The sequence below is a fragment of the Symphalangus syndactylus genome, chromosome X (genome assembly GCF_028878055.3).
Source record: "Symphalangus syndactylus isolate Jambi chromosome X, NHGRI_mSymSyn1-v2.1_pri, whole genome shotgun sequence".
Lineage (NCBI taxonomy): Eukaryota > Metazoa > Chordata > Mammalia > Primates > Hylobatidae > Symphalangus > Symphalangus syndactylus.
In genome coordinates, this window is record NC_072447.2 from 90,246,431 (window position 1) to 90,273,427 (window position 26,997).

Below are 26,997 nucleotides of genomic sequence, written 5' to 3' on the forward strand. Positions count from 1 at the left end.
CTCATGGCAGTTTCCAGAAATCCTTGTTAAAAGACAGCTGGTAAACACCCTTTGCCCCTTATTCTTCTCCCTCTCTGTCATGCTGCCTTGAATATGTATGCTATCATTTTGGACCTTTATAAAAAGGGCCACATCATAGGGACAGCGGAATGGAAACTGGAAGGCATTAGGGTTTCTGTGGACATTGTAGAGCCAAACTGCCATGCTAGCTGTAAATTGCATATGCATGGACTTATACATGGAATTGAAATATGTTGTCTAAGCCATTGTTACTTTTGGGCCTTTTTAATACTTACAGCTAAACCTAATTCTAATTAATACAACACATCATTCATAGATGAAAGTAAATACTGAAGGAAATATCTAAAAGTGGAAAGTGGTTCAACTCGGGCTATTGCAAAATGGTAGGAAGGAAGGAGTGAGGAATGTTGGTTTTGTAGCAAATTCTACAGAACTTGACTTCCTAAGCTATATACCTATGTAACTTTGATTTAAAAAAAATAAAAATGACAATGACAACAAGAACACATGCTCTACATTTCCCTATTTTTGGCTGTTGCTTAGGCCTCACACTATGATTCTACTCCAATTCCTCTTCAGCCATTTTTTTTTCTTGTGTCATCCCTCTTGCTAGACTCTGCGCTCCTTAAAATAGAAATAATGTCTAATGCACTTCTCTCTCCTTGTTAGTATACTTTAACACATAGCAGCATGCTCAACAAACACAGTATTGAATTTGATTTTCCATCTGGATTCTAACAAGAAAAAGCAAGATTCTGAACAGGGCAGTACTTACTTTGAGAATAGCATTTATTTTCAGAAATCTCTACTCTAAAAATTCTCTCTATATTGCTCTTTTCTTCATATATATATGAAATAAGAGCTGGAGTCTCATTAGGTTGTCCAAGCTGCACTTGAACTTTTGGGCTCAAGTGATCCTTCCACCTCAGCCTTCTGAGTGGCTGGGACTACAGGTGTGTACTACCAAGCCTGGCTCTTTGTCACTTCTTTAATATACTTTCCTCTTGATCTACTGAGATGATCCTCCAGTGTGTGTACTGGTGTCAACCTTCACTTGCTTGCAAGCGTCAACTGTTAGCATCTCTTCCCAACTCTGTGTTGAGTGAGACGTGGAATCAGCCGTGGTAGGAATCTTTACACCACGGAAATCAGCAAATACTATTAATTAAGGCTTTTTTTCCCTTAAAGAATTGATTGCTAAATACTTACCAGCACTACCACTTTCAAAATTTTATCTTTCAAATGGAACATAAACTACTGTTCCAATGATTGATCAGTATAATTTTTAAAATTTTATTTTATTTTATTTTAAGTTCTGGGATACATGTGCGGGACCTGCAGGTTTGTTACAAAGGTAAATGTGTGCCATGGGAGGGGTTTGCTGCACTTATCAACCCATGAACTAGATATTAAGCCTTGTATACATTAGCTTTTATCCTGTTACTCTCCCTTCCTCCACCCCCCAACAGGCCCCAGTGTGTGTTGTTCCCCTCCCTGTGTCCATGTGTTCTCATTGTTCAGCTCCCACTTATAAGTGAGAACATGTGGGGTTTGGCTTTCTGTTCCTGTGTTAGTTTGCTGAGGATAATGGCTTCCAGCTTCATCCATGGCCCTGCAAAGGACATGATCTCATTCCTTTTTATAGCTGCATAGTATTCCATGTTGTATATGTATCACATTTTCTTTATCCAGTCTATCACTGATGGACATGTGGGTTGCTTCCATGTCCTTGCTATTGTGAATAGTGCTGCAGTGAACATACGTGTGCATGTATCTTTATAATAGGATGATTTATAATCCTTTGGGTATATACCCAGTAATGTGATTGCTGGGTCAAAAGGTATTTCCGGTTTTAAGTCTTCGAGGAATCACCACACTGTTTTTCACAATGGTTGGATTAAAGACTTAAATGTAAAACCCAAAACTATAAAAACCTTAGAAGAAAATCTAGGCAATACCATTCAGGACATAGGCATGGGCAAAAGATTTTGTGACGAAAACATCAAAAGTAATTGCAACAAAAGCAAAAATTGACAAATGGGATCTAATTAAACAAAAGAGTTTCTGCACAGCAAAAGAAACTATCATCAGAGTGAATAGAAAACTTACAGAAGGAGAAATTTTTTACAATCTACCCGTCTGACTAAGGTCTAATATACACGATCTACAAGGAACTTAAACAATTTTACAAGTAAAAAACAAACAACCCCATTAAAAAGTGGGCAAAGGACATGAACAGAGAGTTCTCAAAAGAAGAAATTTATGCAGCCAACAAACATGAGAAAAAGCTCAACATCACTAATCTTTAGAGAAATGCAAATTAAAACCACAATGAAATACGATCTCACGCCAATCAGAATGGCAATTATTAAAAAGTCAAGAAACAACAGATGCTGGCAAGGCTGTGGAGAAACAGGAACACTTTTACACTGTAGGTGGGAATGTAAAATAAATTTTTATCTATCATTCATTATATGAGATATATTTCAATTCACCTCATGTAATTTTTAAACAATGTTATTGAGATATATTTAAAACACCACACAATTCATTTATTTAATATGTACAACTAAAATGTTTTCAACATATTCACAGAGTTGTGCACCAGTCACCACTATCTAATCTAGAACATTTTCATCATGCCAAAAATAAACCCCATACATATTAGCAGTCATTTCCCATCCCTCCCCACCCTCAGCTCCTAGCACCACTAACCTACTTTCTGTCTCCAGAGTGTGCCTAATGTGGACACTTCATATAAATGAAATAATATAACATGTGGTCTTTTGCAATGGGTTTCTTTCATTTAGCAGAATGTTTTTAAGGTTCATCCATTTTATAGCACTATGAATATTTCATTCCTTTATATGGCTCTACAACAGTCCATTATATGCATATATCCAGATGTTGTCTATTCATTCACTTGGTGGATGTTTGGGTTGTTTCCATTTGGATATTATGGAAAACTCTGTTATGAATATCAGTGTACAACTTTTTGAGTTGGATACATATTTTTATTCTTTTGAGTGGAGTGAAATCCATTCCAGCAGTGGAATTTTTGGTCATAGGATAACTCTGTGTTAAACTTTTTGAGGACTGTTGTCAAAGGTGCTAAAATATTTTAAATTCTTACCAGCAACGTATAAGGGCTACAATTTCTCCATATCCTGGCCAAAACTCATTATTATCTATCTTTTATGTTAATATCGTTACAGTGGATAAATGGCATCTTGTGGTTTTTATTTTCATTTCCATAATGACTAATGATGTTGAACATAATTTCAGGTAAATATTGGCAATACGTATATCTTTTTAAAAGAAATATCTATTCAGTTCCTTTGCCTATTTTTAAAATTGGGTTATTTGCGTTTTTATTATTGACTTGTAAGTGTTCTTTACATACTTTGATACAAATTCCTTATCAGATATATGATTTCAAAATATTATCTCCTATTCTGTGGGTTATCTTTTCATTTTATTGCTAGCATTGCTTGGAGCACCTCATGTAAGATTTTAAAGCTTTCATTTATGCCACTCAGCAGCTATAGCATGAAAATTATAGAAAATGTCTTACCCGAACTATTTCACAGTCAACATTTAATTCAGTTGCAACAGCTTCAATTTTCTCTCTACAAACAGAGCCCAGGCTGGTCATGCCATTGTCCCAATACTTCTTAAGGGTGGCTAAGTCTCGGTCACTGAACTGAGTGCGGTCCTGTAGCTGAAAAACACATTTTTAAATTGTTTTGAATGTTTAAGTTTAGAATAAATCAAAGGAAATAATATTTTAAAGAGAAGCATCAGGGTGAGATGTGCTACGATACTAGCAAAATTTATTTCACAATTCTTATTCAGTCCTCCCGTTCTGAAAATAAGCGTTTTTATTTTTTAAATTTCCATAACAATACAGTGTGCTAGGAGGAAATGCATAGAATTTTTGAACTGATAGCAATTAAACAATGTTGATTTAAAATAGTTTTAATAACACAAATAATACATGTTCATTGTATAAAATACAGGTAAAAAATAAGATAATTTAAATCACTTACAAATTAGAAACAATGCTTGTTAACATTTTAATGTATACTCTTTTAAACTTTTTTCTATAATACAGATATTTACATTCACATACTAAACACAGAAAAAGCAAAGACAGGCTTATATTAGTGTGCCGCCTTTTGATAAGTTAATCTAGATTTGCCGTACAAATCTAGATATTAGTTTCCTATTGATATTATAATTAATTTAAAAAGTAAATAAGAGAAAAGTAAGGAGATTACATAGCCCTAAAATCATATTTATGGCCTCATCAAGTTTCATAATAAGCCTATGCTTTTTGTTCTTAGGTTTTCTTTATCCAATAAACTATCGGATTTACATGTTGTTTTATTTCAATGAATCCTCAGTATCCCTAGGAAGTAAGTTAGAAACATGATAGAATAATGACCTCTACTTTGCTGATAAGGCATCAGGAAAAGCTAGGTCAAAGGACTCATTCAACAGGGCACAGAGAGTCCATGGCAGAGCTATAAATAGAAATATCTGAGTTTTCCTAGTTGTTTTTATCCCAGTGATGTCTCAAATTATTTTCAGAGGTGGTGGAAAAATCTAAACATGGGCTTTAATTAAAAATACATATCCTGCAAAGCCCTGTGTGTGTGCTTCTGATGAAATAGAGAGAGAAAAAAAAATGAGAGAGACAGAGAGAGAGAGAGAGAGAGACTGTGAGAGTGAGTCTGAGAGAACTGTTGCAATTCCTGGCTTGAGGTATGGGGTTCTGCTGCGTTCTTCTGCCTAAGATGATATGATCAAGTCCCACATAGAGGCTAGTCCTCAAATACTCCTTAGACATACAGTGTTTTCAACATTTCCTTTCTAACTGAAATTTAAAATGAAACCTCCTAAGTTAGATTCAGGAAACAGTGGAAAATAATATACACAACATATAAAACATGACTTAATAAAAAGGGTTACCATAGCTAAAACTGATGTAATACTAAACAACAGTTGCAAATGTGTTTCTTTGGAAGTTACAAGCTTTTGAATAGTAAATTTAGCCACCAAAAGGAAAATAAATATATGAATTATTGGTTTACTACCAAGAAAGTGAAGTTAGATTGAATATTTAAAGCATGCTTCTTCATAAGATATATCGTATTTTGTGTGTGTGTGCGAATAAATTTCATTATTACCTAAATCTGTTCTCTCCTACTTAAAAAATCCCTGATGAGTAACAGTTATTGTAAGTACTAATACTAAATTACATGTTTCCAATAAATGAATCAAAACATGCCATCTAAGTTTTTTTAAATTAAGAAGACTAATCCTCTAGTTATTTACAACAGAAAAATCACATTAGGTGTTCAGCCAACATTGATTGCACAATAGTTGCAGAGCTAAAATTCTTAGAATAAAACAGAGAGCAAGATAAATTATAGTAAGATTCTATGCAGATTCAAATAATTCATCATAACAGCCAGCATAAATATTCCCATTATTTTCCTTTACATCATATTCTCCAGTGCAAGCTAACATACGTAACTGTCACAATGGAAGTGATAATGAACACAATGCTGATCACACTCAGCTAATTAATTTGTAATTCATTTAGAGGACATCCAAACATGATTCATTCTTTAAACTAAACTAAATAAAACCTGATTTGATTTGCTGGAAATGTGCTGGGGTCCTAGCACTAGCAATGCTAAAGGCAACCTATTATTACAATGCCTGTTAAGGAGAAGCATATAGGGGAAGAGCAGTTATTTTTAAAGTTCCTAAGAGCATATTTTTACTAAGAAAATAAATAAGGTAATACAAGTCAATTCACAGTAGAACTGTGAATACGCATTTAGAGAAGGAAAAAAAAAAGTGGACATTTGAAAGAAAAGATGAATGTTTCCCTAGGGAAGCTTGAAGTTGAAGTCAGTTTTGTTCTTCTATTGGACTCTCAAGCCACTTTCACTTTATAAGGCATCATGAAACCTAAACCTGTGGCTGAGGCGAAGGAGACAGGCAATTATCTTGTTGATTTTGTGAAAAGAGTAGTATTCCAATAACCCAGGCAATCTAGGTGAAAGCTGAGACTTTGGCCAAGTAACCAGATAACTGTACTTAACAAGTGACTTCACTTGGCTTATATTGCAATGTATAATAATAGAAATCTTCTGTGATTTTATCAGCCTCAAGGACACTTCTAAGAGTTTGGTTCTTTGCTTTTCTTTTTTAAATAACATTAAATGACAACACCGATATAGGAATGCAGTTTCCTGTTTTAAGTATGTATCTTGGTTAAATGAGGAGCTGAGTTATATATTTGTACTTAAATGAAACTCCTTTGAAATGACTATTAAAAATCTCTAATTCAACACTGCCCTTTTAAGTGCAGTGTTGAATTAGTGCCAAACAATTGGCATGATACTACAAATCTAAACTTTTCCACTTAATAGTGTGTGTTAGAGATTTTTCTAAATAATCAAAAACAGACATGCCTCAGTCTTTTTTTAGTGACAAGAACACAATGCGACATCAACCTTCCTAACAAAATTTTCAATGTACAATTCAGTATTGTTATTTATAGGCACAACTTCGTACAGCAGATCTGTAGAAGTTATTCATCTTTTTTTTTTTTTTTTTTTTTTGAGATGGAGTCTTGCTCTGTCGCCCAGGCTGGAGTGCAGTGGCGCAATCTTGGCTCACTGCAACCTCCGCCTGCCGGATTCAAGCCGATTCTCCTGCCTTAGCCTCCCAAGTAACCAGGACTACAGGTGCCTGCCACCACACCCAGCTAATTTTTTGTATTTTTAGTAGAGACGGGGTTTCACTGGTTATTCACCTTTTATAACTGAAATTTTATACCCGTGGAACAGGAAACTCCCCATTTCCCCCTCTCCCTAGCTCCTAGAAACCACTTTTCTGCTCTCTGGTTCTATGAGTTTGACTATTTTAGATTCCTCATATAAATGGGATCAAGGAGTATCAGTCTTTCTGTGCCTAGCTTACTTCACTTAACAAAATGGCTTCCGGGTTCATCCATGTTGTCCTGTATGGCAGGATTTCCTTCCTTTTTAAGGTTAAATAAAATTCCATTGTATGTATATGAAACATTTTCTCTGTTTTTTTTTTATCCCTCTATGGACATTAGGTTGTTCCATGTTTTGGCTATTGTGAATAATGCTACAGTAAACATTGGAGGGCAGGTATCTTCTTGATATCCTGATTTCTTTTATTTTTTTCAATACCAGATGTGAGATTGGTGGATAATATGGTAATTCCATTTTTAATTTTTTGTGTACTTCAGTGTTTTTAACTGCTAAATTGTGCTCTATCATCTGGGCACTCCACACTTTAGTTACAGTTATCTATTGATGGACATTATATTTGATGTGAAATTCCTAGCAGTGTGTTTTGATCACCTCCTCTGCTTCCCACTGGTGAGGAAGGGATTTTTGACCTAAAGTCATAGGGATGGCCAAAACCATGACACCCAACACTAGATAGATGAGATCAACAGTAGTGTATTAGTCACATATACTCACAGGCTGAGGACATTTTATGCCATGCGGAGCCACATGGGGCTACACTTAGGAATAAAGTAAACAAGCAGGGTCTGTGGGAGGCAAGCTTTGTAGTAACAAGAAGGTGGTGTAACTCCTGGTTCCCAAAGGAGGATGTGATATGCTTGTTTGAATCATTCTGTGGACCAGCAGGGAACTGAGGGACTCAGAAATAAACAGGCATTGTGTTTGGTGCCCATGATATAAAGAGCTATTTAAATAGCATATTTTATCCGCAGGAACACAATGGGGAGGCCCATTCAAGGGTCTCCCAGTTTTCCCTGGATGCCAATATGTGCAGAATATGAGGCGTTAATTTTAGGCCTTAGACCACAAAGTGTGATTAGTGAGCCACAGAGTATGTGCATTTAAATTAATAAACTAGGTATTGATGGAATGTATCTCAAAATAATAAGAGCTATTTATGACAAACCCACAGTCAATATCATAGTGAATGGGCAAAAGCTGGAAGCATTCCCTTTGAAAACTGGCACAAGACAAGGATGCCCTCTCTCACCACTCCAATTCCACATAGTATTGGAAGTTCTGGCCAGGGCAATCAGGTAAGAGAAAGAAATAAAGGAATTCAAATAGGAAGAGAGGAAGTCAAATTGTCTCTTTTCACTGATGACATGATTGTATATTTAGAAAACCCCATCATCTCAGCCCAAAATCTCCTTAAGCTGATAAGCAATTTCAGCAAAGTCTCAGGATACAAAATCAATGTGCAAAAATCACAAGCATTCCTATACACCAATAATAGACAGAGAGCCAAATCATGAGTGAGCTCCGATTCACAATTGCTACAAAGAGAATAAAATACATAGGAATACAACTTACAAGAGATGTGAAGGACCTGTTCAAGGAGAACTACAAACCACTGCTCAAGGAAATAAGAGAGGACACAAACAACTGGAAAAACACTCCATGCTCATGGATAGGAAGAATCAATATTGTGAAAATAGCCATAGTGCCCAAAGTAATTTATACACTCAATGCTATAAATTCCCATCAAGTCAATTCCCATCAAGCTACCATTGACTCTCTTCACAGAATTAGAAAAAACTACTTTAAATTGCATATGGAAGCAAAAAAGAGCCCGTATAGCCAACACAGTCCTAAGCAAAAAGAACAAAACTGGAGGCATCATGCTACCTGACTTCAAACTATACGACAAGTCTACAGTAAGCAAAATAGCATGGTACTGGTACCAAAACAGACATGTAGACCAAGGGAACAGAACAGAGGCCTCAGAAATAACACCACACATCTACAACCATCTGATCTTTGACAAACCTGACAAAAACAAGCAATGGGGAGCAACCCCATTAAACAAGCAGCACCCTATTTAATAAATGGTGTTGGGAAAACTTGCTAGCCATATGCAGAAAACTGAAACTGGATCCCTTCCTTACACCTTAAACAAAAATTAACTCAAGATGGAATAAAGACTTAAACCTAATACGTAAAACCATAAAAATTCCAGAAGAAAACCTAGGCAATACCATTCAGGACATAGGCATGGGCAAAGACTTCATGACTAAAACACCAAAAGCAATGGCAACAAAAGCCAAAATTGGCAAATGGGATCTAATTAAACTAAAGAGCTTCGGCACAGCAAAAGAAACTACCATCAGAGTGAACAGGCAACCTACAGAATGGGAAAAAATTTTTGCAATCTGTCCAGCTGACAAAGGGCTAATATCCAGAATCTACAAAGAACTTCAACAAATTTACAAGAAAAAATCAAACAACCCCATCAAAAAGTGGGTGAAGGATATAAATAAACACTTCTCAAAAGAAGACATTTATGCGGCCAACAAACATATTTAAAAAAAGCTCATCATCACTGGTCATTAGAGAAATGCAAATCAAAACCACAATGAGATACCATCTCACACCAGTTAGAATGGCCATCATTAAAAATTCAGGAAACAACAGGTGCTGGAGAGGATGTGAAGAAATAGGAACACTTTTAGACTGGTGGTGGGAGTGTAAATTAGTTCAACCATTGTGGAAGACAGTGTGGCAATTCCTCAAGGATCTAGAACCAGAAATACCATTTGACCCAGCAATCCCATTATGGGGTATATACTCAAATTATTTTAAATCATTCTACTATAAAGACAAATACACACTTACGTTTATTGCAGCACTGTTCACAGTAGCAAAGACTTGGAACCAACCCAAATGTCCATCAACGATAGACTGGATTAAGAAAATGTGGCACATATATACCATGGAATACTATGCAGCCATAAAAAAGGATGAGTTCATGTCCTTTGCAGGAGCATGGATGAAGCTGGAAACCATCATTCTCTGCAAACTAACACAGGAACAGAAAACCAAACACTGCATGTTCTCACTTATAAATGGGAGTTGAACAACGAGAACACATGGACACAGGGAGGGGAACATCACGCACCGAGGCCTGTTGGGGGGTGGGGGGCTAGGGGAGGGATAGCATTAGGAAAAATACCTAATGTAGATGACGGGTTGATGGGTGCAGCAAACCACCATGGGATGTGTATACCTATGTAACAAATCTGCACGTTCTGCACATGTATCCCAGAACTTAAAGTATAATTTAAAAAATTAAATAAATATTGTTAAGCTGCCTTTGAATGAAGGCAGAAATGCATGATGGTCCCTTTTTTTCCTCTATCTTTTTAAATATTGGGTTTTATTCTACTGTGTAATTTTTGCCAATTTAGTGAAAACATAGCTTCGTATTTTGTTTTCTTGAAGCATAAGGAGGATTAATCATTTTATATGCTTTTTGAACATACGCATTTATTTTTATGTTAAATGCTCATTTAAAGAATCATGGCTTGCTTTCTTCTTTATTTTTAAAATTTCTATACTCCTAGTTACCAGAACTGTACTAAACATGTGTTAAAGTGTTATCTTTTTTACACAATATTTTAATCACATTGCATACATTTTTATTATTAGCAAACTTTTACAACTTTAAATTGTGTATGTGACTTTTACAAAATTTTATGCTCCATATATTGTTTCATTCAATTTATTTATTAACACAGTTTCTGTCTCCAGTGAAAATGGCTTGTTAACTATATGAGGTGCAATATCAAGTCCTCAAAAGTAATCCTCTTATGTGACTTTTTCTGGGAAAAAATTAATTTGACTGATGTATTTTTCTAATTGTGGCAAAATATACATAACATTTGCCATTATAAACGCTTTTCAACGTAACATTTACCGTTATAAATGCTTTTCAATGTACAGTTCAGTAGTGTTAAGTAAAGTATAGTTACACTGTTGTGCCACCCATCTCTAGAAGTTTTTCATATCCATTAAACCAGCAGTCCCCAACCTTTTTGGCACCAGGGACCAGTTTCATGGAAGACAATTTTTTTCCACGGATGAGGGTGGGGTTGCCAGGGAGGATGGTTTCAGGATGAAACTGTTTTACCTCATATCAGCAGGCATTAATTAGATTCTCATAAGGAGTGCACAACCTAGATCCCTTGCATGCACAGTTCACAATAGGGTTCCCACTCCTATGATAATCGAGTGCCGCCACTGATCTGTCAGGAGGCAGAGCTCAGGCATTAATGCTCGTTTGCCTGCTGCTCACCTCAGGCATTAATGCTCGTTTGCCTGCTGTGTGGACTCTTACCAGTCCATGGCTCATGGAGTGGGAACCCCTGCAATAAACTACCCATTTCCCCTCCCCAAACCCCACGCAATGACCATTCTATTAAACCTTCCTTAGTTTAACTACTCTAGATAGCTCATATAAATAAAATAATGAAATATTTGTGTTTATTTAACTGGCTTATTTCACTTAGCATAATGTCCTCAAAGTTCATCTATGTCACAGCATGTGTCAGAATTTCCTTCCTTTGTAAGAATGAATAATATTTCATTGTATGCATGTACCAAATTTTTGTTCATACATTCATTCATTGATGAATATTTAGATTGTTTCCATGTTTTGGCTGTTGTGAATAATGGTATGCATATAGGCGTACAAATATCTTTTCAAAACCCTGTTTTTAATTCCTTGGAATATATACCCAGACGTGGAATTGTTGGATAATAGGGTAATTCTATTTTTCATTTTTTGAGAAACCTCCATACTGTTTTCCCCAGCAGATATACCATCTCACATTCCCATTAACAGTGCATAGAGGTTTTAATTTCTCTGTCTCCTCACTAACCCTTGCCATTTTCTGAACATGTGTGCATGTGTTTGTACATGTGTGTGTGTTTACAGTAGATATCCTAATTGGTGTGAGGTTAAATCTCATTGAGTCTTTGATTTGCATTTCCCTGTTGATTAGTGATGTTGAGCATCTTTCTATATGCTTGTTGGCTACTTGTATATCTTTTTTGGAGAAGTTCCCATTCAAGTCCTTTGCCTATTGTTTAAATGGGTTATTTGTTTTTGGTACTGAGTTGTAGGAGTTGTAAAAATATATTCCTGATATTAACACCCTTCAATAAGAGAGTTATCTTTTACATTCTAATAGTTTCTGATCCTTGACTTTCTGAAATGTGTCTTTGTGGTAGTTAATTTAATGTGTCAATTTGACTGGGCTAAGGGGTGCCCAAGCATTTGGTCAAACATTATTCTGGGTGTGTCTGTGAAGATGTTTCTGAATTAGATTAACATATAAATCAGTAGACTGAGTTAAGTAGATTGCCCTTCCTAATGTGAATGGGCCTCATCTATTTAATTGCAGACTGGAACTGAACAAAAAGCCTGAGTATGAGGGAATTCTTCTTGCCTGATTGTTGAGCTGCGACACTGGTCTTTTCTATCCTTTGGACTCAGACTGATGCATCGGTTCTTCTTGGGTCTTGAAGCTGCTGGATTTGGGACTGGAATTTACTGGACTTGGCTTTCCTCGTTCTCAGGCCTTTGGACTGAGACCAATACTACACATCATCTTTCCCTGGTCTCCAGCTTGCAGACCGAGGATTGTGAGACCTCTGCCTTCACAATAGTGGGAGACAATTCTTTATCTCCATCCAATCTATGAGTTCTGTTTCTCTGGAGATCGCTGCCTAATATAAACCACTTATCACAAAACTACTTGAAATTTATTCTTGAAAAGAACTTCGTTCAATTTTACAGAGTAGGGGTCTGGGCATGAGTTACCTTTTGGCTTTCAGTCTCTGGAGTTCTGGCATCCAAATCCCTGACCCACTCCTTTCCAAATATACCATGTGTGAGAAAGTGCTGTCATTGTCAGTTTATTTATTTTAAAAAGATCAACAGTGAATTCTAGAGTTTCAACTGACATTGCTCGGCTAACATTTTACTTGTCTTACAAGCAGTGTCAATCACAATGCTCTGCTAGGGAAATGTCATACAAATAGAAAAATTTCTACTGATAAGCAGAAGTGGAACAAAACCCCCTATTATCATAGCTAAGCTTAAAAGCATTGAACGAAGATAGCTAGACTTCTTAAGGAATTCCCTGGAAAAATTAACTAATCCTCTTTGGACAGAATTGAATAAGTTATTTTTACTCTAAACCTAGCAGGCAATATCTTTAATATAAAATAGAACTATTGGTAAGCCTCTGTATATAATTGCAAACTTGTCAAAAACAAAACAAAACAAAATATCACATGTAAGGTCCATCATTTCAACATATATGTACAACACTTCTACTCTCCAGCAACAAACATTTAAAGCCAGAAATAGCATAGATTTTTATTATGATGAGCACATAGTAAGGGCTTACAATTGGTAACAAATAGAAGCTGACATTTTTCTCCTCAGTGCAAAACAGTGGGAATCCAGAAAATCCTGTATTTGAATCTCAGTTCTGTCTCTTCCTAGTTGTGAAAAGGTGACTTAATCTCTCTCTGAAGCTTATTTTCATTATGTTAAAATGGGCATAATACTACCTACCTCATAGGATTGCTAAAAAAGATTAAATGAGAAAACACGTGTAAAATAAATCGGGTTCATATTCATAGGAACCTAGTAAACATCAGCCTTCTTCTTAAACCTACCACACATACACCCACCTGTATCCTAAATGGGAAGAAAAATACAGGTGCTATTAGGAGAGACTAACTTAACCGGAGAATCACAGGTACCTGAAAGAATAAACTGCCCTTTTAGAAAGAGCAGCAGTAGCTGAGCATGCTTGGATTTTGCTCCAGCTTCTTTGTGAAGGGCATCTCGTGCTGGCTATTGTTTTGTTCTTTTAGATATTATACATTTCTGTATATTTAAAACAGGGTGTCACAGCCCCCACGGAACACAGATGTCACTCACATGACAGCTAGCATGTGGAAAAGGTCTGATTTCCTGCCTTGCTGGTATCATCATATCACCATTCAAAGTATCTCAGGTTCACATTTGATGCTTATTGCCTAGTTCTATGTGCTCTCTGAGGAGAATTATTCGTTAATGAAATTAAGTGTGGGGGCCAGTACCCTGCAGCAAAGTTCTAGAATTGAACAGCAATCTGCTGCAAGCTCCTGCAGTATGGCACCTGGTTGGCTGCCCACTTTCACCATATCTACTGTTAACTTCCTACAGTGATTAGGCACCAGTTATATGTCTCCATTGTTTAGTGATGAGAAAATTGTGGATAGTTTGGTTAAAAAATAAATCAAAATAGGAAACCCACAAGAAAATGTAATTTGAAAGAATTCTATTGTTGATACAATAGAATAAATCTGTAGATGTCTTCGAATGGCCAGATATAATAAGACAGAACAGCAGCTGTTGAGACAGAAAGAAGTGGGAGTCTAAGAATTATAGAAAAAGAGGGTAGTCATAGTAATAAACTAGGTAGTTCAGCACTAAGGAAAATTTGCATAATTTTCCTTGCATAGCTCTCACAATCTTAAGCCAACATCAGAAAGTGCTGGTACATTTTAAAATATTAAGTATTTTTTTGGCATCATGTACAGTCATCAGGTTACCCATATATATATTTTATATGCAACTTTAAGACATGATTAAAATAACTTTTTGCACAGCCTTAATTAAAAAAAAAATCAGTGGTAAACCTTTCACTATATAGGATCATTTTGTCAGCTGGCCACTTCACATTATTGAGTATCTACTAGGCATGTGGTACATAAGCACACAGCAAGTTTACATTTGCTTTCACTAAAACTGATGTTTGGCCAAGGATTCTTTTAATATAAGTTTGAAACCTGCTAGAGTTTTGCATTTTAAATTCTTTCATTTAATCTCATTGCATTGTATAAGTTCTTTTTTGTTGTTACAGTTTTAAAAAACTTTTTAATCTTACAGATCTAAAGCATAACAAAGAACTAACAACGAGAATTGTTCCTGTAAAATGTAAACTCCCAAAGGTTTATCATAGGTATGATTTAGCTGTGTTCTTATCTGTGAATGAGAAAGCTTCTGCAATGTGTATAGAACAATTATGATCACAAAAATTCAGAACTTGATTTACAGCAGGTGAGAGACAAGGCAGTTTAAATTAATAAAAATGTTTATATAGCAGAAAATTATCCTGCCATCGCCATCTCTACCCCTAAATCCCCCCAGGTGCTAAGAAATTATAATTACTTTGAAAATGTATATAAAATAGTCATAGTTTTAAACTGAGAGTGTTAAGATAATCCATATCATTGTCTAAATAGAGAAATATTTTCTTTGCATTAAAATATGTCATTTTTAATAACTTGTGGGTTAATTCATAAAATCTGATGTTTTGAGAATAGACTAAAACAAAACAACAAAACACATAGGTATTTTCCAAAGAATAAGACCTAGTTTAGGGAAAAGCCATGACTTAGCAAACAGGATGTGATGAAAAACAGAGCTATTTTGAAGAGGAGCACTTTTGATAGGAAACGTTGCCCCAAATAGGCTTCTATCCATGTTTGGAAACCCAAGAATCTGTTAGGGAATGTGGGTAGGCAGACATTTAGTTCAGAGTCTTGACACATTGAAAATTGTGATAAAAGAATTCAGGTATTTAAAAATACAAATTGAAAAGTGTATTTGAATCACTTCAAACTTTTTCTTAAAGAAGAAAAACAATTTTTGGCTTAAAAGGCAGAACAAGATGGCAGAATAGAAGGCTCAACTGATCATCCCCCGAAAAGGACACTAATTTAACAACTGGAGATTATTATTTAACAAGTGGAGATCACCTGCTAGGCCCTAGCTCCCAGACATTTGTAGACAAGGCCTGTGCCAGAAGGGACCTGTTGCCTTGAAGAAAAGGACCTAGTGCTGGAAGCATCTGTGACCTACTAACTGAAGAGCCCTTAGGCCGCGAACAGCTAGCAGCAATATCCAGGTACTACGCCAAGGGTCTTGGGTGAGCCTCTGAGACTTTCTGGCTTCAGGTGAGACTCAGCACATGACTAGCTGTGGAGACTACAAGGTGAAGCTCATTCTGCTTGAGAAAAGCAGAGGAAAACGTAAAGGGAAATTTGTCTAGCATCTTAGGTACCAACATGGCCACAATTGGGTAGAGCACAAAGAGGGCCCTTGAGGTCTCCGATTCTAGGACTTGACTCTTGGATGAAATTTCTGGACTTTCCCTGAGCCAGAGGGGAGCCCACTTCCCTGAAAGTTGAGTCTCAGACCAGGCAGCATTCACCACAAACTGACTTAACAGCGCTTGGACCCTAAGGGAATGTTGGCAGCAGTCTGGCAGTACTTCCCTGGCCTGTGGTGTTGGGGGTTACAGAATGAGAGGATGAGGTTCTTTTGCCTTTGGGAAGGGTAGGGAAAAGTGGGAAGGATTGCACCTTGTATTTCTTTTGCACTATTGCCACAGTAGAATAGAACAACAGGTAAGCTTCTAAAGTTATTGACTCTAGTCCCAGACTCCTGGATGGCACCTCTGGACCCACCTGGGGCCTGGAGAACCACCCTGCCCTGAAGGGAAGGACACGGGGTTGGCTTGTTTTGCCACCAGCTGATTGTAGAGCCCCAGGGCATAGAACGAACATAGACAGTAGCCAGGGTGTGGTTACAGCAGACCTTGGGAGAGACCACATGTTGTGCTAGCTTCAGGCCTGACCCAATGAAGTCATAGTGATGGTGGCCACAGTAGTGTTTGTGTCACTACACTCCCAGATTTAGGTACTCAGAAAGAGAAAGACTGACCTCGTTTGTTTGGGAAAATGTAAGGGAAGATAATAAGTCTCTGTCTGGTAATCCAGAGAATTATCCCAGACATTGTCAAGACCATGAAGGCAGTACAACTCTGGATCTGCAAGAATCACAGCGTTATTGGTCTTGAGGTGCCCCCAAAGCAGATAGAGCTTAGATTGCAACACCCAAGTCCTTTCAAATATCTGGAACGCCTTCCCAAAAAGGATGGACACAGCTAAGAACAGATAGTGAACACTATAATAAATACCTAACTCTTCAACCTGCAGATACCAAAGAATATGTACTAGCATGAACACAATCCAGGAAAACATGAACTCACCAAATGAACAAAATAAGACACAAGGGACTAATCCTGGAGAAGCAGAGATATGTTACCTTTCAGACAGAGAATGGAAAGTAGCTGTGTTGAGGAAAAAGAAATTCAAGCTAATACAGAGAAGAAATTCAGAATCCTATCAGATAAATTTAACAAAGATATTGAAATAATTAAAACGAATCAAGCAGAAATTCCAGAGCTGAAAATGCAATTGATATACCAAAGAATGCATCAGAGTTCTCTAACAACAGAATGGATCAAGCAGAACAAAGAATTAGTGAGCTTGAAGACATGTTATTTAATAATACACAGTCAGAGGGACAAAAGGAAAAAAAATAAGAAACAATGAAGCACAAATAGAGGATCTAGAAAATAGACTCAAAAGAGCAAATCTAAGAGTTATTGGCCTTAAAGAGAGGGTAGATAAAGACATAGGGATATAAAGGTTATTCAAAGGGATAATATCAGAATACTTCCTGAACCTAGAGAATGATATCAATATCCAAGTACAAAAGGATTATAAATCATCAACTAGATATAACCCAAAGAAAACTACCTCAAGGCATTTACCAATCAAACTCCCAAACATAGATGTTAAAAAAAAAGATCCTAAGAGCAGCAAGAGAAAAGAAACAAATAACAACAATGAAGCTCCAATGCATCTGGCAGCAGACTTTTCAGTGGAAACCTTACAGGCCAGGAGATAGTGGCACGACACATTTAAAGTGCTGAAGAAAAAAAATCACTTTTGACCTAGCATAGTATATCCAGTGAAAATTCCCTCCAAACATAAAGAAATAAAGACATTTCCAGATAAACAAAATCTGAGGGTTTCATTAACACCAGACCTGTTCTGTAAGAAATGTTAAAGGGAGTACTTCAATCAGAAAGAAAATAATGTAAATGAGCAATAAGTAATCACTTTAATCACTCACAGGTAATAGTAAGTACACAGAAAAACACAGAATATTATAACACCATAACAGTGGAGTATAAACTACCCTTATCCTAAGTAGAAAGACTACATGATAAACCGATCAAAAATAATAACTACAAAACCTTTTTAAGACATAGACAGTACAATAAAGTACAATTAGAAACAAAAAGTTAAAAAGCAAGAGAACAAACTTAAGGTGTAGAATATATATTAGTTTTCTTTTGTTTGTTTGTTTATGAAAATAGTGTTACATTGTTATAAGGTTAAAATAACGGGTTACAAGATGGTACTTGCAAGCCTCATGATAACCTCAAACAGAAAAGCATACAACAGATACACAAAAAATAAAAAGCAAGAAACTAAATCATCTTACCAGACAAAATCACTTTCTCCAGAGGAAGAAAGGAATGGAAGGAAGAAAGGAAGAGAAGACCACAAAACAAACAGAAAACAAATAACAGAATGGCAGGAGTAAGTCCTTACTTATTGATAATAACACTGAATGTAAATGGACTAAACTCTCCAACAAAAAGACATAGATGACTGAATGGATGAAAAATCAAGATGTATTTCATTAATCTGTTGTCTACAAGAAACACACTTCACCTATAAAGACACACATAGACTGAAAATAAAGAGATGGAAAAAGGTGTTTCATACCAATGGAAACCAAAAAATAGTAGGAGTTGCTATACTTATATTAGACAAAGTAGATTTCAAGACAAAAACTGTAAGAAGAAACAAAGAAGGTCACTATATATAATAATAAAGGTGTCAATTTAGCAAGAGGATGTAACAATTATATACATAATCAAATTTGATTTTATATATATAATCAAATTTGATTTTATATATATATTCAAACCTGTAACACTCATATAGATCTGAAATATTATTAGAGCTAAAGAGAGAGACAGGTCCCAATACAATAATAGCTAGAGACTTCAACACCCCACTTTCAGCATTGGACAAGTCTTTCAGACAGAAAATCAACAAAGAAACATTAGACTTGATCTGCACTATACACCAAATGGATCTAATAGATATTTACAGAGCATTTCATCCAAGATCTGCAGAATATATTCTTTTCCTCAGCACATGGATCGTTTTCAAGGATAGACCATACGTGTAATCACAAAAGACACCTTAAAACATTCAAAAAAAAAGAAATAATATCAAGCATCATCTCTGACCACAAATGAATAAAACTAGAAATCAATAGCAAGAGGAATACAAATACAAACAAAGTAAACAATATGCTTCTGAATAACCAGTGGGTCAATAAAGAAATTAAGAAGAAACTTTAAAATTTTTTTGAAACAAATAATAGAAACAAAACATACCAAAACCTATGGGATACAGAAAAGCAGTACTAAGAGGAAAGTTTATGGCTATAATTGCCTATCTCAAAAAAGGGAAAAATCATCAAATGCACAATCTAATAATGCATCTTAAAGAACTAGAAAAGCAAGAAAAATCCAGACCCCAAATTAGTAGAAGAAAATAAATAATAAAGATGAAACCAAAAATGAAATTGAAATGAAGAAAACAATACATCAATGAAACAAAGAGTTGTTTTTATTTTTTGAAAACTTAAGCAACATTGACAAACCTTTAGTGACACTAACAAAGACAAAAAGAGAAGATACAAATAAATAAATCAGAGATGAAAAAGAAGACAGTGCAACTCATACTGCAGAAATTCAAAAGATCACTAGTGGCTACAATGAACAACTATATGCCAATAAATTGAAAAATATAGCAGAAATGTACAAATTCTTACACACATACAACCTACAAAGATTGAACCACAAAGATATCCAAAACCCGAACAGACCAATAACAAGTAATAGGATCAAAGCTGTAATAAAAAAGTCTCCCAATTAAAAAAAAAACAAACCCAGGACCCAATGGTTTCACTGCTCAATTCTAGCAAACATTTAATAAAGACCTAATACCAATCCTACTTAAACTATTACAATAAATAGAGGAAGAGAAAATACTTCCAAACTCATTTTATGAAGTCAGTATTATGCTGATATCAAAACCAGATAAAGTCACCTCAAAAAAAAAAGAAAACTGCAAGTCAATATCTCTGATGAATATCGATACAAACATCCTCAACAAAACACTAGCAAAGAGACTTCAACCAAATATTAGAAATATCATTCATCCTGACCACGTGAGATTTATTTCTGGTATGCAAGCATGGTTCAACATATGCAAATCAATCAATGTGATACATCACACCAACAGAATGAAAGATAAAGACTTTATGATTGTGCCAATTAATGCTAAAAAAGCACTTGATAAAATTCAACATTGCTTCATGATAAAAAAACAGCCATCACAAAACCAGGGATAGAAGAAACATACCTCAACATAATAAAAGGCATATATGACACTCAGTATCATATTGAACGGGAAGAAATGACAGCCCTTTCTCAGAGATCTTGAAAACAACAAGGAGGCCCACTTTCACCACAGTTATTCAATATACTACTGGAAGTTCTAAGAAGAGCAATGAGAAAAGAGAAAAAATAAAGGGCATCAATATAGGAAAGGAAGACGTCAAATTATCCTTCTTTGCAAATGATATGATCTTATATTTGGAAAAATTTAAAGACTACACACAAAACATTTAGAACTGATAAATTCAGTGGAGTTACAGGATACAAAATCAACATACAAAAATCAGTGGCATTTCTATATGTCAACAGTGAACAATCTGAATAAGAAATTAAAAAGGAATCCCATTTACAATAGCCACAAATAAATACGTAGGAATTAACCAAAGAAGTTAAATATCTCTATAATGAAAACTATAAAACACTGATGAAAGAAATTGAAGAGGGCACCACAAAATGAAGTATTCCATGTTCATGGACTGAAATAATCAAGAATGTTAAAATTTCCATACTCACCAAAGCAATCTACAGATTCAGTATAATCACTATCTAAATACCAGGGACATTCTCCACAGAGAAAATAACTATCATAACATTTATATAGACCCACAAAGACCCAGAATAGCCAAAGCTATTCTAGGCAAAAATAACAAAACTGGAGGAATTACATCATCTGCCTTCAAATTGTACTACAGAGCTATAGTAACCAAAACAGCATGATCTGGCATAAGAAATAGACATGTAGAGCAATGGAATAAAATAGATAACCCAGAAACAAATCCAATCCACACACCTACAGTAAACTCATTCCCATAAAGGTACCAAAAACATACACTGGGGAAAAAGACAATCTCTTCAATAAATGGTGCTGGGAAAATTGGATATTCATATGGAGGAGAATAAAACTAGACTCCTATGTTTTGCCATATACAAAAATCAAAACAAAATGGCCTTAAACATTTAGTCTATAACCTCAGACTATTAAACTACTACAGTAAAACACTGGAAACAACCTTCAGGACATTGGGCTGGGCAAAAATTTCTTGCATAATACCACATGAGCACAGACAATCAAAGCAAAAAATGAACAACTGGGATCATGTCAAGTTAAAAATCTTCTGCACAACAAGGAAAACAATAAAATGAAAAGACAACCCATAGAAGGAGCAAATATTTGCAAATTGCCCATCTGACAAGGGATTAATAACCAGAACATATAAGGAGCTCAAACAACTTTATAGAAAAAAATCTAATAATCCAATTAAAAATGGGCAAAAGATTTGAATAGATATTTTTCAGAAGACATACAAATGGCAAACAGACATATGAAAATGTGCTCAGCATCACTGATCCTCAGAGAAATGCAAATCAAAACTACAATGAGGCATTATCTTACCTCAGCTAAAGTGGTTTGTATCCAAAAGATAGGTAATAACAAATTCTGGCGAGGATGTGGAAAAAGGGGAACCATTGCCCACTGTTGGTGGAAATGTAAATTAGTACAAACACTCTGGAGAACAGTTTGGAGGACTGTTAGAAAACTAAAAATATAGGTACCATATGATCCAGCAATCCCACTGCTGGGAATATACTCAAAAGAAAGGAAATCAGTATATCTAAAAGATATCTGCACCCCATGTTTGTTGCAGCAGTTTACAATAGCCAAAATTTGGAAGCAACCTAAGTGTCTATCAACAGATGAATGGATAAAGAAAATGTAGTACGTACACACAAAGGAGTACTAGTCAGCTATAAAAAGTATAAGATTCAGTCATTTGCAAGAACATGAATAGAACTGGAGTTCATTATGTCAAGTGAAATAAGCTAGACACAGAAAGACAAATATCACATGTTCTCACTTATTTGTGGGATCTAAAAATCGAAACAATTGAACTCATGGACCTAGAGAGTAGAAGGATGGTTACCAGAGGCTGGGAAGTGTAGTGGAGGGCATATGGGGAGGTAAGGATAGTTAATGGCTACAAAAAAGAATCAGAAATAATGAACAAGACATACTACCTGATAGCACAATAGGGTGACTGTAGTCCATAATACATTAATTGTATATTTTAAAATAACTAAAAGAGTGTAATTGGACTGTTTGTAATAAAAAGGATAAATGCTGGAGGAGATGGGATATCCCATTCTCCATGATGTGCTTATTTCACGTTGCATGCCTGTATCAAAACATCTCATGTGCCCCATAATATATATACCTACTATGTACCCTCAAAAATTAAATATAAAAAAATTATTGAGTTTTAAAAATGAAATTAATTTGTGATCATTGTGAAAACTTGAACAATATATAAAATTAATGTGTAGTATATATAAAATAAAAAGGTAGCATTCTTCTTAATCCTGGCCTTCCTAATCTACCTTTATAATAATGACACCACCAATACGGGGTGAAAAACTTTTGGGAAGGCAGACACACCCTAGCAAATGTTCAGAATCAACAAGAATATTCAAGAATGATTACTCTCTCTCACCCAAAGAGAGAAAAGACTATTCCTAGGTAATTTTGTAATACTTCACATAAATTTTGAAATGTTATTTCATAATTGGTAATTGAAATAGAAACTAGAAAAATATTTACCTAGTCCAGAACTTTATAAACAATTTCCAAAATAATGTGTAATATGTATAGTTTACTCTGTAAGTAAAACTGAAAAAACTCAGCTTAAGTATATTGTCATTTTATATTAATGCACATTTCATGGAATTTCCATGATTATATTCAGTAATAAGTACTAAAAATGTTAAAAGTCATCAAGATCATATGTCTGGCTACATTTACTTGTAGTTGCTGTCATTTCTGTTAAATTTCAGCTTTCATTTTAGATATAGGATGTACAGGCACAGGTTTGTTACAGGGGTATATTGCACCAAGTTAGTAAGCACAATACTCAATATGCAGTTTTTCAATCTTTGACCCCCTCTCTCCCCTCTCTAGTTGCTCAAAGTGTCTATTGTTCCCATGTTTATGTCCATGCATGCTCAAAGTTTAGCTCCCACTTATAAGTAAGAACATGTGGTATTTGGTTTTATGTTTCTACACTAATTAACTTAAGATTATGGCCTCCAGCTTCATTCATGTTACTGCAAAGGACATGATTTTATTCCCTTTTATGGTTCCATAGTATTCCATGGTGTATATGTACGACATTTTCCTTATCTAGTCCACTGTTGATAGACATTTAAGCGGATTCTACATCTTTACTATTGTGAATATTGCTGCGATAAACATGAGAGCATATGTCTTTTCGGTAGAGCAGTTTGTTTTCCTTTGGGTATATAACCCATAATGTAACTGCTGGGTCAAATGGTAGTTCAACTCTTAGTTCTTTGAGAACACTCCAAAGGGCTTTCTACAGTGGCTGAACCAGTTTACATTTCCACCAACAGTGTGTAAGCATTCTCTTTTCTGTGCAATCTTGCCAGTATTTGCTTTTTTGACTTTTTAATAACAGCCGTTCAGAGCTATGTGAGATCATATCTTATTGTGGTTTTGATTTGCATTTCTCTGATGATTATTGATGAGCATTTTTTCATGTTTTTGTTGGCTGCTTATATGCCTCCTTTTCGTGTCTTTGCCCATTTTGTATTGGGGTTGTTTTTTGTTTGTTGATTTGTTTAAGTTTTTTTTATAGATTCTAGATATCAGGCCTTTGTAGTACGCACAGTTTGTGAATATTTTTTTCCCATTCTGTGGGTTGTCTGTTTATTCTGTTGATAGTTAACTTCACTGTGTAGAATCTATTTAGTTTAATTAGGTCCCACTTGTCAAGTTTTTTTTTTTTTTTGTAATTGCTTTTGGGAACTTAGCCAAAAATTCTTCACCAAAGCTAATGTGAAGAAGGGTATTTCCTAAGTTTTCCTGTAAGATTTTTGTGGTTTTCAGTCTTAAATCTTTAATACATCTTCAGTTAATTTTCATATATGGTGAAAGATAAGGGTCTAATTTCATTATTTTGCAAATGACTAGCCAGTTACCTCAACACCATTTATTGAATAGGGAGTACTTTTCCTATTTTTTTGTTTTTCTTGGTCTTGTTAAAGATCAAGTGATTATAGGTGTGTGGCTTTATTTCTGAGTTTTCTATTCTATTTCATTGGTCTGTGTGTCTGTTTTTGTACCAGTACTTTGTTGTTTTGGTTCCTGTAGCCTTATAGTATTGTTTGAAGTCACGTAGTGTAATGTCTCCAGCTTTGTTCTTTTTCTTAGATTTGCCCTTGGCTATTTAGGCTTGTTTTGGTTCCATATGAAAGTTAGAATTTTTTTTTCTCATTCTTTGAAGAATGATGTTCAGAGTTTCACAGGAATAGCACTGACCGTTAATTGCTTTGGGTGATGTGGCCATTTTAATGATATTGATTTTTCCAATTCATGAGCATGGAATTTTTTCCATATATTTGTGTCATCTCTGATTTCTTGCAGCAGTTTTTTTGTAGTTCTCCTTACAGACATCTTTCACCTTCTTGGTGAGCTGCATTCCTAGGTATTTTACTCTCTTTCTGGGATTTGTAAATGGGATTGTGTTCTTGATTCGATTCTCAGTCGGCATGTTATTGGTGTATAGAAATGCTACCAAATTTTGTACATGGATTTTGTGTGCTGAAACCTTACTAAAATTGTTTATCAATTCTGGTTGCCTTTTTTTACGGAGTCTTTAAGGTTTTCTAAGTATAAAATCATATCGTCAACAGAGAGATAATTTGACTTGTTCTTTTCCTACTTGAATGCTTTTTTTTTTCTTTTCGCCTGGTGGCTCTTGCTAGCACTTCCAGTATTATGTTAAATAGGAGTGGTGGTTGTGGGCATCCTTGTCTTGTTCCAGTTCTCAAGGGGAATGGTTCTAGCTTTTGCCCATTCAATGTTTTGTTGGCTGTGGGTTTGTCACAGATGGCTCCTATTACTTTGAGGGATATTCCTTCAATACCTGCTTTGTTGAAGGTTTTTATCATGGTGAATGTTGGATTTTATGGAAAACTTTTTCTGTGTATATTGAGATGATTATATGTTTTTTATTTTAATTATCTTCACATGTTTTATCACATTCATTGATTTATGTATGTTGAGTCAACCTTGCATCTCAGAAATAAAGCCTACTTGTACTGTGGTAAATTAATTTTTGGATGTGCTGCTGGATTAGATTTACTAGTATTTTCTTGTGAACTTTTGCATCAATCTTCATGAGAATTAGTGGCCCTAATTTTTTTTCTTCATTGTGTCTCTGCCAGATTTTTGTATTAGGGTAATGCTCGTTTCACAGGCTGAGTAACAGAGGAAACCCTACTCCTTGTTTTTTTGCAATAGTTTCATGATAATTGGTACCATTTCTTCTTTCTACCTCTGGTAGAATTCAGCAGTGGATCCATCTGATGCAGGACTTTTTTTGGTTGGTAGGTTTGTTATTACTGATAAAACTTCAGAGTTTGATATTGGTGTATTCCGGGTTTCAATGTCTTCCTGATTCAATCATGGGAGATTGCGTGTTTACAGGAATTTATCTATTTCCTCTAGATTTTCTAATTTGTGTGCATGGAATCATTCCTAGGCATCTTGGAGCATCTTATATTTCTGTGGGATCGTTGTAATGTCACTATTGTCATTTCTGATTGAAATTATTTGGATTATTTTTCTTTGTTAATCTAGATAATGGTTTACCAATCTTATTTGTCTTTGCAAAGAAACAATCCCTTCATTTCATAATCTTTTATATGGATTTTTCAGCTCAATTTTACTTAATTCTTTTCTAATTTTAGTTATTTATTTTCTTCTGCTAGCTTTGGGGTTGATTTGTTTCTTTTTTCCCCTAGTTCCTTTAGTGGCAAAGTTAGGTTGTTAATTTGAGATCTAACTTCTTGAAGGGATTTAGGGCCGTAAACTTTCCTTTTAACACTGGTTTAGCTTCATTCCAGAGATTTTGGTAAGTTGTGTCCCTATTTTCATTAATTTCAAGGATTTTTTAAATTTTTGCCTTAAGTTTGATGTTAACTCAGGAGTTATTAAGAAACACTTTGTCTAATTTCCATATATTTGTGTAGTTTTGAGAGATCTTGATATTCATTTGTTTGTATTGCACTATGGACTGATAGTGTGCTTTGTATGATTTCAATTTTTCTTAAAAAATTTATTAAGACTTGCTTTATGTCTGAGCATGTGGTCAACCTTTGACTATGTTCTGTGTGCAGGTGAGAAGAATGTATATTCTGTGGTTTCTGGATGGAGTGACTTGCAATGTCTCTTAGGTCCAACTGGTCAAGTGTCAAGTTTCTTTGTTAGTTTTCTGCCTCAATGATCTGTCTAACACTGCTAGTGGGGTGTTGAAACCGCCTACTATTATTGTGTGACTGTCTAAGTCTTTTTGTAGGCCAAGAAGAACTTGTTTTATAAATCTGAGTACTCCAGTGTTTGATCTGCATATATTTAGTAAAGTCTTCTTGTTGGATTGTGCCTTTTATCAATATGTTATGCCCGTCATTGTCTTTCTTAATTTTTGTTGGTTTAAAGTCTGTTTTATCTGATATAGAAATAGCATCTCCTGCTCATTTTTTTTTTTCTGTTTTCATGGCATACCTTTATCCAACACATTATTTTGAGCCTGGGTGTGCTGTTACATGTGAGATGGATCTCTTGAAGACAATAG

General features: G+C 35.2%; 1 protein-coding gene across 4 annotated transcripts in view; it reads right to left on the reverse strand.

Moving 5' to 3' along the window:
- The window catches only part of HDX (highly divergent homeobox), a 174,218-nt gene that overhangs the window by 35,351 nt on the left and 111,870 nt on the right, over positions 1-26,997 (reverse strand). For all 4 annotated transcript variants that reach the window (XM_055267876.2, XM_063634284.1, XM_063634285.1 and 1 more), the window contains one exon: positions 3,596-3,742. In XM_055267876.2, the coding sequence (XP_055123851.1) occupies positions 3,596-3,742 (147 nt within the window). The remainder of the gene's footprint in view (positions 1-3,595; positions 3,743-26,997) is intronic.